The sequence below is a fragment of the Meriones unguiculatus genome (genome assembly GCF_030254825.1).
Source record: "Meriones unguiculatus strain TT.TT164.6M chromosome 13 unlocalized genomic scaffold, Bangor_MerUng_6.1 Chr13_unordered_Scaffold_45, whole genome shotgun sequence".
NCBI lineage: Eukaryota > Metazoa > Chordata > Mammalia > Rodentia > Muridae > Meriones > Meriones unguiculatus.
The window spans coordinates 137,501-152,909 of NW_026843652.1; the positions used below are offsets into that span (position 1 = coordinate 137,501).

General features: G+C 39.0%; 1 protein-coding gene and 1 non-coding gene across 3 annotated transcripts in view; one reads left to right on the forward strand and one right to left on the reverse strand.

The window, feature by feature from the left end:
• Positions 1–11,379, reverse strand: part of LOC132651320 (cytochrome P450 3A11-like) — a 36,644-nt gene extending 25,265 nt beyond the window's left edge. The window contains exons 1-4 of one of the 2 annotated variants that reach the window (XM_060376546.1): positions 11,196–11,379; positions 10,141–10,234; positions 6,507–6,559; positions 4,806–5,346 (exon numbers count right to left, since the gene is read on the reverse strand). In XM_060376546.1, coding sequence (XP_060232529.1) covers positions 5,337–5,346; positions 6,507–6,559; positions 10,141–10,234; positions 11,196–11,266 — 228 coding nt within the window. In that variant the 5' untranslated portion in view covers positions 11,267–11,379 and the 3' untranslated portion in view covers positions 4,806–5,336. Of the gene's footprint in view, positions 1–4,805; positions 5,347–6,506; positions 6,560–10,140; positions 10,235–11,195 lie in introns of those variants that run through there. The other variant, XM_060376545.1, reaches the window with a different exon arrangement.
• LOC132651325 (U6 spliceosomal RNA) lies at positions 594–705 on the forward strand. The gene has a single exon (XR_009589064.1). It is a non-coding gene; the product is annotated as a U6 spliceosomal RNA (small nuclear RNA).
• Positions 11,380–15,409: the final 4,030 nt, after the last annotated feature.

Genomic DNA, 15,409 nt, shown 5'->3' on the forward strand with positions numbered 1-15,409 from the left:
ATTCTGTCCTATTTTTATACAGATTCATCATAGCCTAAAAGCATAAGAAAGCCACCATGACACCTAAAACTTCACTGATGCTCTTTGCTTGTACTGTATCATCTCAGAGCAACTGCACAACTTCTAAATCTCTTAGATTCTCAATTTTTATCTATCCACACCAGCATTGCCAAAACTATGAAAGAATGGAGTCTATCTCTTAAATGATTTCACTGAAGGAAGCAACAATTAGTCATGCATAGCAGCTTTAGGCAAAAGGGGGAAGAGTGCAGACCAAGGGCTGTGTGGTGCAGGCAACTGGTGAGACTCTCAAGGAGGTTTGTGTTGGAGGCTGAAGAATTATGGGAGAAGTATTGTCATAGTGCTGACAGTAATAAACTATGCAAAGTAGTCAATAAATGAGAAAGAAAATAACCAGGGTACTGAGTTGTGAGAGAATCCAGGTTAAATCTACAGCCAAAAATGTCATCAAAGTGAGTAACCAATCACTGGAGAAAAAGTCAACATAAAAGCTCAAGGACCAAATTAGATCTCTCAAACTGCAAATAAAGAGATTCACTCATGAGATGTTTCCATTGAAAATCAAAAAACATGTGCTCGCTTCGGCAGCACATATACTAAAATTGGAACGATACAGAGAAGATTAGCATGGCCCCTGCGCAATCGAAGAAGATATCAGAAGATGGAAAGATCTCCCGTGCTCATGGATTGGTAGGATTAACATTGTGAAAATGGCCATACTGCCAAAAGCAATCTACAGATTCAATGCAATTCCCATCAAAATACCAACTCAATTCTTTACAGACCTTGAAAAAAAGATTCTCAGCTTCATATGGAGAAACAAAAAACCCAGAATCTCCAAAACGATCCTGTACAACAACAGATCATCTGGAGGTATCTCCATTCCTGATCTCAAGCTGTACTACAGGGCAACAGTAATAAAAACTGCATGGTATTGGCATAGAAACAGAAAGGAGGATCAATGGAACCGCATAGAAGACCCAGAAATAAATCCACACACCTATGAATACTCGATATTCGACAAAGAAGCCAATTCCATTCAATGGAAAAAAGACAGCATCTTCAACAAATGGTGCTGGACCAACTGGATGTCTACATGCAGAAAAATGAAAATAGATCCATATTTATCACCCTGCACAAAACTAAAGTCAAAGTGGATCAAGGACCTCAACATAAAACCAGATACCCTAAATCAATTGGAAAAAAAAGTGGGGAACAGCCTAGAACTCATTGGCACAGGAGACAACTTCCTGAACAGAACACCAACAGCACAGGCTCTAAGAGCAACAATCAATAAATGGGACCTCATGAAACTGAAAAGTTTCTGTAAAGCAAAGGATACCGTCATCAAAACAAAACGACTGCCTACAGATTGGGAAAGAATCTTCACTAACCCTTTATCTGACAGAGGACTAATATCCAGTATATACAAAGAACTAAAGAAGCTGAAAAGCAGCAAACCAAGTTATCCAATTAAAAAATGGGGAACAGAGCTAAACAGAGAATTCTCGACAGAGGAATATCGAATGGCAGAAAAACACTTAAAGAAATGCTCATCCTCATTAGCCATCAGGGAAATGCAAATCAAAACGACCCTGAGATATCACCTTACACCCATCAGAATGGCCAAGATGAAAAACTCAAGCAACAACACATGCTGGAGAGGTTGTGGAGAAAGGGGAACCCTCCTCCACTGCTGGTGGGAATGTAAACTGGTACAACCACTCTGGAAAGCTATCTGGCGCTTTCTAAGACAATTAGGAATAGTGCTTCCTCCAGACCCAGCTATACCACTCCTAGGTATATACCCAAAGTTCACTCAAGTACACAAATGGGATACTTGCTTAACCATGTTTATAGCAGCTTTATTTGTAATAGCCAGAACCTGGAAACAACCCAGATGCCCATCAATAGAGGAATGGGTACAGAAATTGTGGTATTTTTACACAATAGAATACTACTCAGCAATCAAAAAGGAGGAAATCATGAAATTTGCAGGCAAATGGTGGGATCTAGAAAAGATCATTCTGAGTGAAATATCCCAGAAGGAGAAAGACAAACATGGGATATACTCACTTATATAGACCTATAAGATATGATAAACATAATGAAATCTATACACCTAAAAAAGATAATCAAGAGAGCAGACATGGCATAAGATGATCAATCCTCGTTTAGAAAGACAGATGGGATGTGCATTGAACATATGACAGGAGTCTACTGAGCGCATCTGAAAGACTCTAACTAGCAGTGTTTTCAAAGCAAAGACTCATGACCAAACCTTTGGCAGAGTACACGGAATCATAAGAAAAAAAGGGGAGTTAGTCTGATGGGGAAAGGATAGGAGCTCCACAAGGACCAAATATATCTGGGCACAGGGTCTTTTCTGAGACTGACATTCAACCAAGGACCATGTATGGATATAACCTAGAACCTCCACTCAGATGTAGCCTGTGGTAGCTCAGTAACCAATTGGTTTCCAAAAGTGAGGGGAACAAGGACTATTTCTAACAGGAACTCAATGACTGGCTCTTTGGTCTCCCCACCCCCGAAGGGAGGAGCAGTCCTGTTAGGCCACAAAGGAGGACTTTGCAGCCAGTCCTGAAGATACCTGATAAAACAGGATCAGATGAATGGGGAGGAGGTCCCCCCTATCAGTGGACTTGGAAAGGGGCATGGTGGAGATGAGGGAGGGAGGGAGGGACTGGGAGGGAATGAGAGATCGGGACATGGCCTGGATACAGAGTTAATAAAATGTAACTGATAAAAAAATAATAATAAAATAAAAACAATGAAAAAAATAAAAAAGAAAAAATTAATATAAAATATTAATTAATAATAATTTAAAATAAAAAATTATTATTAAATTAACATCAACAAATTTGTAATAAATAAGTAATTATTTATTAATATGCATTATTAATAAATATAATTATTAATAAATAATCATTTATTTTTATTAATAATTATTTTCATTGGCGATCTTATTAATAATTAATTTTTATTTTATTAATTATGGATAACATATATTTATATTACATATAAATATATAATATAAATGTATAATATAAATATATTTTTATATTAATGCATATTAACATTTTTATTAATAATTATTTATTTTTACTAATAACTCTTATCAACATTTTTAAAAATTAATTATTTATTTTATTATTTATTCATAACATATATTTATATATAAATATATAATATAAATACATATAAATATGCACCATATTAATGCATATTAACATTCTTATTAATAATTATTTATTTTATTAATAACTTTTATCAATACTTATTAATAATTAATTATTTATTTTATTGTCCATTAATAATATATCAATAAATATAATTATTAATGACTAAATAATACTAATAATTAATTATTTATTAGTATGTTGTTAATGAAGAGTTATTAATAAATAATTGATAAAATATTGATAGTAAAATAATATTAAAATTATATTAATATTAATATTCCTCCATTGCTGGTGGGAGTGTAAACTTGTACATTCCTTTTTTAAAGTAATCTGGAGGTTTCTCAAAAAATCATGAATAGCTCTATCTCAAGATCCAGGTATACCACTCCTAGGTAGATACCCAAAACATGCTCTACCATTCAATCAGGACATCTGTTCAACTATGATCATAGCAGATTTATTCTTAATAGCCAGAATCTGGAGACAACCCAGATATCTCTCAAGTGAAGAATGGATAAAGAAACTGTGGTACATTTACACAATAGAATACTGTTTGGCTATTAAAAACAAGAGTATTATGGAATTTGCAGGCAAAATGTAGAACTAGAAAAGGTCACCCTGAGTGAAGTAACTGAGAAGCAGAAAGACACTCATGGTGTGTACTCAATTATAAGTGGATATTAACCATATAGTACAGCATAACCATACCACAATTCACAGACCCAAAGGAGATAAGTAACAGGGAGGACCCAAAGAAGGGTGCTTAAATCACACTCAGAAGGAAATAGAAGAGATATCAGAAGTGGTTAAAGAAAAGGAACAAGGTAGGAGAGGGAGCATAGAGAGAAATGAAAGTGGAGATCAGACCTTGGGAGAGCAGAAGCAGGAGGACAGAGAGAAAATAAACAGAGTGGGGACATCTCTTTGACAAGCAGGAGACCTATGACAACCTAGAGGCTTCTGGGAGAATATGGGGATGATCTGGCTGAGACACCTAGCAGCAGGGGTTATGGAGACTGAAGAGGACACCCTCTTACTAGATAGGACCCCTTGTTGAAAGGGGAACACCAAGTAACCCACAAAAACATTGACTCCAAATTTACTCTATCTACAAGATGTGCAAGGATAAAGATAGAGCAGAGATTGAGGGAATCTACAATCAATGCCTGACACTATCAATGATACTTTGCTGTGATCACAAATAAATGCCCAGCATAGCTGTCTCTGAGAGTCTCCATCCAGCAGCAGATAGAAACAGATGCTGAGACTCACAGCCAAACCCTGGGTAAGGCATAGGGAGTCTTGTGGAAAAGTGGGGTCTTTGTGTGCAGAGATAGAAGTATCTGGAGTGGACAGGAACTCCACAAGAAGACCAAGAGAGCCAGCTAAACAGAGTCGAGAGCATCTTGTGGAGACTGAAGCACCAATGAAAGACCATGCATAACTAGGCACCCTATACAAATATAGGCACATGTCTCTAATCTCAGCACTTAGAAGGGAGACTCTGACTGATCTCCAAACTCAAAGAAAGCCTAGTCTACATAGTGAGTTTCAAGATAGCCAGGGCTACATGAAGAGACCTTTGTTGTGGTTAGTCTAAAAATATTTATTAACCCACTATCACAGTCAATAAAAGACACAGACAACTGATAGATTTTAGAATAGCCTTATATCACCTGGGGCAAAGTAGATAGTAACCTTCTAAACAACCTTTACTTCCAAGCCCCAACCCAGGCTGCCTTCCACCCATAATTCCATAAACACTTGCATATTCTCTCATATGTATAATTTCCTCCATCCATACCAACATATGCTTCTTTCAAGCTAAGCTGTGATAGCTCTCTGCTTTCTTCCTCTACCTCTTCCAGTACCTGTCTTTCTACCCACCATTCTTCTGTGCCCAAAGCCCAAGAACGATAGTCCCATCTACCTCCTTCTGCCCTGCCCGGGTATAGGTATACTAATCATCTAGTAATAGATAATTGAAAAATATTCCTCCACATCCCATGGTTACAGGAGATAGTTAAACATCATAACAATATCCATAGCATGGCAGTAACCAGATCTCAAGGCACTGAAATAGCATTTGAATACATAACACATGACTAGTCCTCAACAGACACTGGAGAGAGAGAGAGAGAGAGAGAGAGAGAGAGAGAGAGAGAGAGAGAGAGAGAGAAGTTATTAGGTCAGAGAAAAATGAAAAATCACTATCAATTGCCAACAAGCAATAATATTGCAAGGAGAAGTTCATACAGGGCCATTGGACAGACAGAAAAGCCTGCAGTTTGCATTGAATGATATGGTCTTTATGGGCTATATCAACTTAGTAGAGCCCTTTGTTCAGACCTGTGGTTCCTAAGAATGGATAAGAAGAGATGAAGAGGCAGGTAGAGCCAGAGCCTCTTCCCACATGTTTGTGTCTCACAGCATGATGACATTTGCTCCAAGGCTCTCACTAAACTTCCAGCATCAATGACAGAAAACAACTGCTGCTACTCTCTTGGCTGCTTTATAGAAAGAACCATTAATGCCAGAGATTCGAGGAAGAAAGTTGTAGTTTTTAAATACATTGTCTCCCCAAAGTCGGTTTAATTCAACAGGACACAATGATGCACAGTCATAAAAATCCTAGCTGGTGCTGATGAGATTGTTCAGCAGATAAAAAGAACTTGTACCAAGTCAGATGGACTGAGTTAAATCACCTGAAGGTACAAAACTTACTTCCACAATTGTCATCTGACCTACATATGTGCCCAATGGCATATGTCCCCCTTGGTTTGAAGTAAAATATAAACAATCACAACAAAGTCTCTAACATGGTCTTTGAAAGCAATAATGGGATGACACAGCTAAGGCCTTGGCAAATGATTTATGCTCTAGCATTAAAAAATAAAACTTCTGCACATGTAAAGTCAACAATAAAGTGAAAGTGTGGGCTTCTAAAGAGAAGTGAGTGGATGTGGCAAGGAGATAGTATTACAAATTTTCAGAGCACTGAATGTATTTCATGTAATGAAAATTCATTACATTCAGAAAATGTAATGAAGTTTCAGAAGAGGTTAGGACACTGGATAAAACACCAAAACCCATTAAAAAACACTGTGCAATGTTCTCAAGTTAATTAGAACTATAAGCAGTGACATTTAATGACTGACATGTGAAAGTACCTTCACAAAAGAGATGCCCATTACTACAGTTCTGGGCTGGTATTGTCCTTGCATAAGTAGGGCACCTTCTCCTAAAAAGAGTTGACTTGATGGAACTTTCCAGAATACTCACCCCCATATTTTTCCATACTTTTTATAGCATTCTGCATCATATTTCCAAATACCCTGGAAAGACAAACAGTATGAAATCCATTATTGTCCTGTATGCACTGACTCTTGTGCAGCCAGAGCACAAAAACCTCAAATCCCATGAAATCAGGTTTATTGTCTCTGACAGAGAAAAGTTCTTCTTCAGAGATGATTGAAGTATCACCAGCAAGATGTCTCAGTGGGAAAACACAGTGATAGAGCAGCACATCTTTCTGCAGCCTCTGCATGCACACTCATAGACACAATTACCTACACAGACACAAGATACATACAATACACACATGGACATAAATTTGATGGTGATGATGATGAAAATGATAATGAAATTGTTTAAAGAATGTACAAGATAAGCGTAGAACCTTAAGAAGAAACCTGAGCCAACAGCAACACACGCTTTGCCACATGTCCTTTTGATGTGAGTTCAGGAACATCTATCTGGGACAATGACCATGGAGCAGGTAAGTCACAAATTATCCACCTAGAATTAAAGTCTACATGGTATATACTCACTTATAAGTGCATATTACACATATAATGTAGGATAATCATACTAAAGTCTGTACAACTAAGGAAGCTAATCAAGGAGGACGACCCTGTATATGATGCTCAATTTTCATTCAGAAAGGCAAATAGGATAGACATCAGAAGATGGGGAAACAGGGAATATGACAGGAGTCTACCACAGAGGGCCTCTGAGATACTCTACCCAGCAGGATATCAAAGCATATGCTGAGAATCATAGCCAAATTTTGGGCAGAGTTCAGGGAATCTTAGGAAAGAAGGGGGAGATACAAAGACATGGAGGGGCCAGGAGCTCCACAAGGAGAGCAACAGAACCAAAAAATGTGGGGTCTTTTGTGAGACTGGTACTCCAAACAAGGACCATGCATGGACATAACCTAGAACCCCTGTGCAGATGTAGCCCATGCCAGCTCAGTGTCCTAGAGGGTTCCCCAGTAATAAGAAGAGAGAGTGTCTCTGACATGAACTCATGGGCTGGCTCTTTGATCACCTTCTCCTGAGGGGGAGGCAGCTTATGAGGCCACAGAAGAAGACAATGAAGCCAGTCCTGATGAGACCTGATAGAATAGGGTCAGATGGAAGGGGAGGAGGACCTCCCCTATCATTGGACTGGGAGAGGGGCATAGGAGAAAAGAGGGAGGGAGGGTGGGATTGGGAGGAAATGGGAGAGGGGGCTACAGCTGGGATATAAAGTGAATAAACTGCAATTATTAAAAATAAATTAAAAATTAATAAAAGTCTGCATGGAACATTGAATTTTCATTCATTTCCCAGTAATTTTGTTTAATCATTCTTTCTCTAGTGGTTTTGCCTTTAATGAATCTTTAAAAGGAATAGGAGAAAAAGATTTCACTTTATAGTTAAGTATTTGAGGTGACTGACAGCCATCATCCTGTCTCAGATATTCGCAACTCAGACTCATGCATAGGATTCTGCTGTTAAAGAAAGAGAAGCAAGAAAATTTGAACACAGGGAACTTCCCAGAGACTCATACTCCAACCAAGGATTATTCATGGAGATAACCTAGAACCCCTGCACAGATGTAGCCCCTGGCAGTTCAGTGTCCAAGTGGGTTACATAGTAATGGGAAGAGGGACTGCCCTCTGACATAATCTGACTGGCCTGCTCTTTGATCACCTCCCCCTGGGGGGGAGCAGCCTTACCAGGCCACAGTAGAGGACAATGCAGCCACTTTTGATGTGAACTGACAGACTAAGATCAGAAAGGAGAGGAGAACCTTACCTATCAGTGGACTTGGGGAGTGACATGCATGCAGAAAGAGGAGGGAGGGTGGGATCAGGAGGGGAGGAGGTAGGGGCCTATGGGGGGATAAAAAAATGAATAAAGTGTAATTAATAAAAAAATTTTAAAAAAAAGAAAGAGAAGCAGCTGTAGTTATATTTCAGAGGCAGAGCATGTTGCCTAGCATACTTAAGATCCTGGATATCATTCTCAGGACTGCAAAAACAAAACAGAAGCTAAAATTTTGTCATTGGAAGCTGGAGATATGGCTCAGCAGTTAAAAGAGGGTCTGTGTTCCCAGTACTGATTTCCAGATTCTTACATGCAGCTCTAACTCTGGCTCCAGGGAACACCGCCCCCTTTTCTGTCTCCTGTAAGTACTACACTCACATGCACAAACCTGCACACATCCAAACACAGAATCTTACTATATGAAGCAATCATTACCCAGAACCCATAGTGAAGCAAAATACTCTAGTTACTTTGGTTCTCAAGAAGATCCCAAGCATGCCATGAATAGTAAATGCTGGGGCTAGAACCATAGAAATAAGTTCAGAGGTTCAATAACTATGCAGAAAACTCCAGTATATGAAAAATCCCCCAAAATTGTTATATTGGCCTGTTAGAAATGGATGCTTCAGAAATAGTCAATTAAAAGAAAAAAAAAATGTTGAACATAAGCCCTGGTACAAAGAGGAGATTTTAAATCTAGTGCATACTTCAGTGTCCTAGAAGTTGGAAATCCCTTCAAGATTTTTTTCCAAATAAGTGCAACAGTACCTTCTCAGAATCTACACTGGGTAAGAACCAAACTCTTCTTTGATTGTTCACAAAGTCAGAATATCAAGACTGAATAAGCTGGAGATCTCGGCACTTCTGATGTAGAAGTTTCAGGGTTTTTTGAAAATTCAGATGTGTCATGTGATATTTTGCTACAGGCTGTCTTGTGAGAGGGCATGTGATGTCTTGCTACAAGCTGTCTCATGCAAGGGGCATGACTGTCCACCTGAAAACACCTGTGTGTGAACTCTGAGGAGAGGATATATATAAAATCCCACAGACAGCGAAATAAGATTCTTTGTATCTACATCACTTCGCTAGTCATCTGTCTTCAACACTTGACTTCCCAGAGACAAACATTCCAGAGAACTTCCTGGGGAAATCCAAATGAGGCTTGCAGCTTTCACTGACTTGCTATGATCTTCTGAATCATGCTGATCTGTGTTGTAGTTTGGTGTTGGCCTTTGGACTGGACTGCTGGTTTCAGGTCAATGAAGAGTGGACTTGCTCCAAGGAAATACTTCTAAAATGTCTACAACTCCTTATTACTAATAACCTTCTTTTCTTTTCCTACCTCTGGTCAGTGGGTAGAAGAGAGCCCAAAGTGTTGAAGAACCTTAAGTAAAGTAGATTTGTTGAAAAATCTAAGCCTAAACACTTCACTTACTGTGAATTTGAATCTCAATAAACTGACAATAGGGCCAGAGAGATGGCTCCAAATGAGAAGCACTTGACACCAAGCCTGATAACCTGAGTTCTGTCCCTAGGACTAAGATGCCTGTACACACAGTATAATAACTTCTCTCTCTCTCTCTCTCTCTCTCTCTCTCTCTCTCTCTCTCTCTCTCTCTCTCTCACACACACACACACACACACTCCAATTTTTAATTTGGCAATAGAGCCCTAGGAGACACACAGAAATTCTCTAGAACTATGAGAACACATAGTATGAAGGCCTGAAGTCTCAAAGTTTTCTCTAAAAGAGCACTTAATAGAATGAGCCAGAATTGTCAATCAAGAGAAACCATATGAAAAGCTCAATCAATACCCACCTTGTAGTAATTCAGTACAGTTCCTAAAAAGGGCAGAGGTGTGGGCCCAGGAATTCCCTGTTTCTTAAAAACACCATGTGTACGAGTCCCAAACCTATAAGGAGAAAGAGAGCCTTGTGACCACACACAAGAGAAACATGATCATAACCAAAACAATAAAACAAATCAACAACATGGCTGCCCCTCCAATTTGCAGAGTTTAGGGAATGGTGAAGGAACCTGTGTGCATGGCATCACACTGTTCATTTCTGTGCCTACTGAGTTCTGGTGGATCTAGGATTAACACAAAAGTCAATCAGGCCATATCAGGTGTAAACCTTATCAGTAAACCTCACCAAGAGGGAATAGAAGAAGGGTAGAGGTGGGGGTAGAGGTACGCAGAATATCTGCATAACATCAGTATGAACTGTGAGATTTAATATCACTGGAGCTATTGTTCAGTAGTAAAGGCATTGCCTACTAGATATAGGCTCTGGCTTGATTCCCCATACCACCAAAAACTTAAAATGCAAAATTAATTCAGTTGTCATTTCATTTGGGACCTTCAAGATGATGATACCACAGGTAGAGACACTGGCTGCCAGTACTGATAATCTGAGTTGGATATCCAGGATTCACACAATACGAGGGAACTGAGTCTGCAAAGTTGTCCTCTGAACTACGCATGTACACACACACACACACACACACACATACACATACACACACACACACTGTAATAGTGATGCCCCTAACCAAAATGAATAAAAACACAAAATTTTATAATGTTTATACAAGACTTAATTTCAACTTCTGCTATTACTTTTTAAATTTTTATTCTGGTGCCTGTGGAGGGTGTTGGATACCCTGGAACTACAGTTAGTGGTGACAGCCAGCTCCTTGTTGATGTTCAGACCTGGGTCCTCTAAAACAACAGCCAGTACTCTTAGTCACTGAGTCATTGTCTTTCCAGCCCCAGCTTCCAAAACCAGTTGTGACCTTCCATACAAAATAGGTCTGAGTATTACCCCAATCACTAGGACATGGTCTGGGGAGGAACTTTGGAGGTTACTCACCAGTAGAGGAGCATGAGACTAATTGCCAGGAGGACCCAGGTTTCCGGGGAGAAAGCTGAAATCAGATCCATCTTTGCTTGTCTGTCAGCAAATTACTCCTATGTGCTCTCCCTCCTGCTTTGCATGCTACCTTTTGCAGGGCTTCCTTTCTGCCCAACTGTGCTGTAGTGAGCACAGCCTTCAATGTTATATAATGGGAAGATGGGTGGGGCAGGGCTCCAACCAGTAGATGGCTCAGCTTTGTTTCATCTGGACTTTGGTATCCTCTCCAGCTTGAATGTTTGTAAAAGTTTATTCACAGCCTATTTTGACCTCCTTTGAGTTCATATTCTGTGCAGCAATCAATAAACAACTGTGTCATGTAAGTGAGACCAAATGCTCTTCCTTTCCATAAAAATTCAACCAAATTTATTGATATGAAATCCTTTTCACCAAGGCTCTCCTCATCCAAGAATACCTGAAATAAAGCCAAAGTAGTGTCAACCACAGATCTTTACAGAATGTCTTTGTCTACCCATGACAGATACTTTGTCATTTATCAAAACTTAACTCAGGAAAATGTGGCAGTCTGTCTGAGTCTGCCTGGACCTGGACCCCTAACAATAAATTAACTCCCACACATGGTCATCTTCTTCACTCTAGACCACAGTGAGGGTCTTCTTGTATATCCCCCTTGACAGACTGTGAGGCTACTCTGGACGTGGTCACCACTAGGCAATAGCATAGTCATTCAGACACACTTGTCAAGTGGGGTCAGGTCTCATGGACGAGTCAGTGGGCACAGTTTAGTGTGGGTCATGATTTATGGATGTTAGGAATGAGATTCATGGCTGCAAGTGACTCCTGACAGCTACGGGTCACAACAGAAGACTTACAAAAAGCTACTATGAAGCTTATAAACCATTTTGTTCAGTTGCTAATATATTGTAGAGAAGGTGTTTTTTTTTTTTTTTTTTTTTTTTTTTTTTTTTTTTGGAGTGATGAAATGTTCTAAAAGGGACCAACTGTTCACCTTCTTTAGCTTTATCAATGCTTCATATTGAGAAACATATGTTTGAAACCAGAAAGTTATTGGGTTTTGGCCTAAAATCTGAGCAGTTTCCAGGAAATCTTTGTTGGCATACTGGGTAAAACAACTAGATGAAACAGAAATTAATCTCTCATAACCTGGGCAGATAATTTTGAAGATATGCACATATCAATCTCTTAAACAGTTCAGAGCATACCTCTCTGACATGATAACTTTGTTTCCTGGGGAAAATGGTATTGACTGTTGTTATCAGAAGTAACTTTTCATGAAGCAACTATTAAGAATTAGTCCACATGTTCTAGAGAAATAAAGACAGAACATTTCCTGAAACCATTAGTCTACCATGGGAATCATAATAGTCATTTTAAATACCTTTACAGTTGAGCCTGGAATAGAGAACTTTCACTGGGCACAAAATTATCCTTTTCTTTCCTGGTACTAACCAAAATGGCTACAGCAGTTTGTAGATGAACCACTGAAGTGTAAACATTCTGTAGTAATCAGGGGAGAAACCACTGTGATGTCACCATTCCAAAGCTCAAGCCATAACTGACAAAGTGACATATGCATTTCATTTCCTTAACACTTTTAAATTCAACAAGTTCTTTTGAACAATTTTTGCACTAAAAGTGTTTTATTAAATTTACGTTTTTACATAGCATTTACATATATATGATAGCTATATAATATGATACATATGATTTTTAGATATTGATTAAAATCAGCAGTAATGTGCACCTCCAAACTACAGTGTACTATCAAAAACAGACATCCAATGACAATATTATGTTGCTTACTGTTTTGTAAGGACAAATAGCCTAGTCTTATCCATTTATTTTTGGGGACATGATAACCAGCAGAGGTCATTTCATAGCAAATAACCTCATGGATATGACGTTTAGGAGAAAGCACATGTGAGAAGAATCCAGACAGTGAATAAGACATTTCCTTACTCTCTTCCTCTCTTGATGCAAAGATTACAAATAATTTCAGTAAAACATCAATCTCTCTAAATGGTAGCGCTTCCAATGACAGAATATCTTCAATACAGACCTTGTCTCTTAAAAAGTGACACTACCTACCATCACTGCAATACTTGAGACTAAACTTACAGCAAATTATCTCATGAGCATCAGCCTTTTCCAACCAAAGAACCAGGATATAAGTCTTTATACAGTGAACAGTAAGACATTCCCACTACTATAAGGATCCTTTATATTATTCTTCAACAAAAACACCAACTGACACCCCAATTTGAGCACTGTTTTAATGGCACTATAGTATTTTCCAATTCTTCTTTTTTTGTTGTCTTGTTTGGTTTCTTTGCTCATTTTGTTTTTAAGATATATATTCCGGAATATATGGAATATTCAGCATATTTATTTTTTCTAATAAATATAACTGAAAATTAGTTTAATATTTCATATTGTTGCATAGTATTTGAGGTTCAGGCATAAGAGTAAGGATGTATATGGTTATCAAATATGGTGCTTCTTTTAAAAACCATTTTACTAATAATAGATATATGGTTGCTTCAAGTCTGGAAATACAATGGTTAAAATAATTTGTAATAAGAATTTTTAAAGGGCATGAGAGTTTAATTTCTCAACTATATAACAATGAAGATGATGATTGGTTTACATATGATAAAAATCTTTCTCTTTAGTGTCCCAACCCGTGGGACTTCAACAGGTTCCTAAATGGGGGGGGGGTGTTGGAAAGAATGAAGTAAGACAAAGAGACACAAAGAATGAGGCTAAGTCTGTTTGTCTGATCAAAGCCTCGTTTATTTGAAAATTTTACACAACTATATAGGGAGGAGGCAGGAAAAGGGGAAGGCTAATTTACTGCTACAGAAGATAGCAAGAGTGCTTTATGGTTTGAGATACCTCCTGCAAGATACCTCAAGAATGTTTCCTTAAGATATCTCAAGGATGTTCCAAGGTGTTCTCACATAAATCTATCACCCATGACCTAGGGTCCTTGTGCAGCTGTTGGTAACTTTTCCACTAAATGGCATTGGCTCCACTAAATGGCTTTGGCTCACTAATTGGCTTTGGCTTCAGTAAATAGCTTTGGCTCCCAGCATCTCCTCCCTTCTTAAACAATTTAAGAGGCTAGCAGGTAGGTTTTGAACATGAGGTCTTTTGCAGACGGTGGGCATTAACCAGAGGGGGGAAGTAGTGACCTGATCCTCCCAAGGCATTTTGCAGCTTTTTCGGGTGTCTCTTTGGGGAGGAGAGGAAGACCCCATCAACACCTGAGGGCATCCCCAGCAGGTTGTGGTTAGGGGTAATCAGACACCAACCTCTATGCAATCAGGTTTGCTTCTCAGGGGACTCAGAAGGGGGCAATTGGGCCCTCCCCCTGCAGTACTTTGTCTTGCACCCCTTATAGGTACCCAGGCTACATCAGGCAAGCATTTATCTGAGTTTTATGCTGTTCTCACAAGAGCCAAATGCAAGTAGTCAAGACCCATATGATAGACTGTCAGCAGTCTTCTTTGGGCTCAGCTAAGCCTCTGTCAGCCAAATCAAGTTGGTGATAATGAACTTGTGTAGGTTTAGATGCCAAGGAGTCAATTTGCTGTTTTACAAAGCTAGTAAGTCTTTTAATGACCCATGGATTGAAAAATATGAGGAGAAGGAAACTCACCATGGGTCCCAAAATTGAAGGAAGGAAGGTGGTGAGCCAGGGAAAGGTTGAAAACCAATTATAAAGCCAACTCTCCTCTTGTTCTCTCTGTCTCTTTCTCTCTTCTAGGTCTTCCCTAACCTTATCCATGCTGTCCCTTACAATCCCAGTATAATCTGCGTAAAAGCAGCACTCTTCCTTCAGTGAAGCACAGCGTCCCCCTTGCTGAAGGAAAAGCAAGTCTAGCCCTCTTCTATTTTGTAGGACAACTTCAGACAGTGAGACGAGGGATTTCTCCAAGTTGGTGATGCCAATCTCCAGTCTCTCAACATCCTTGCCAATTGTACAGCAAAGGTCAGAGTAATGCTTGTTGGAGAGAACGAGAGAGGTTATACCCGTCCCAGCACCCACAGCTCCGAGGCCAAGGAGGACAGTTAGTGTAATAGCTGTTATGGCCTCTCTTTTTGTTCTAAGCAATGCATGGTCATTAATGGGGTCCCAAAACTGAGCAAAATCTTCCCCAGAATAATAAGTCAGGCAGGGAATTAAT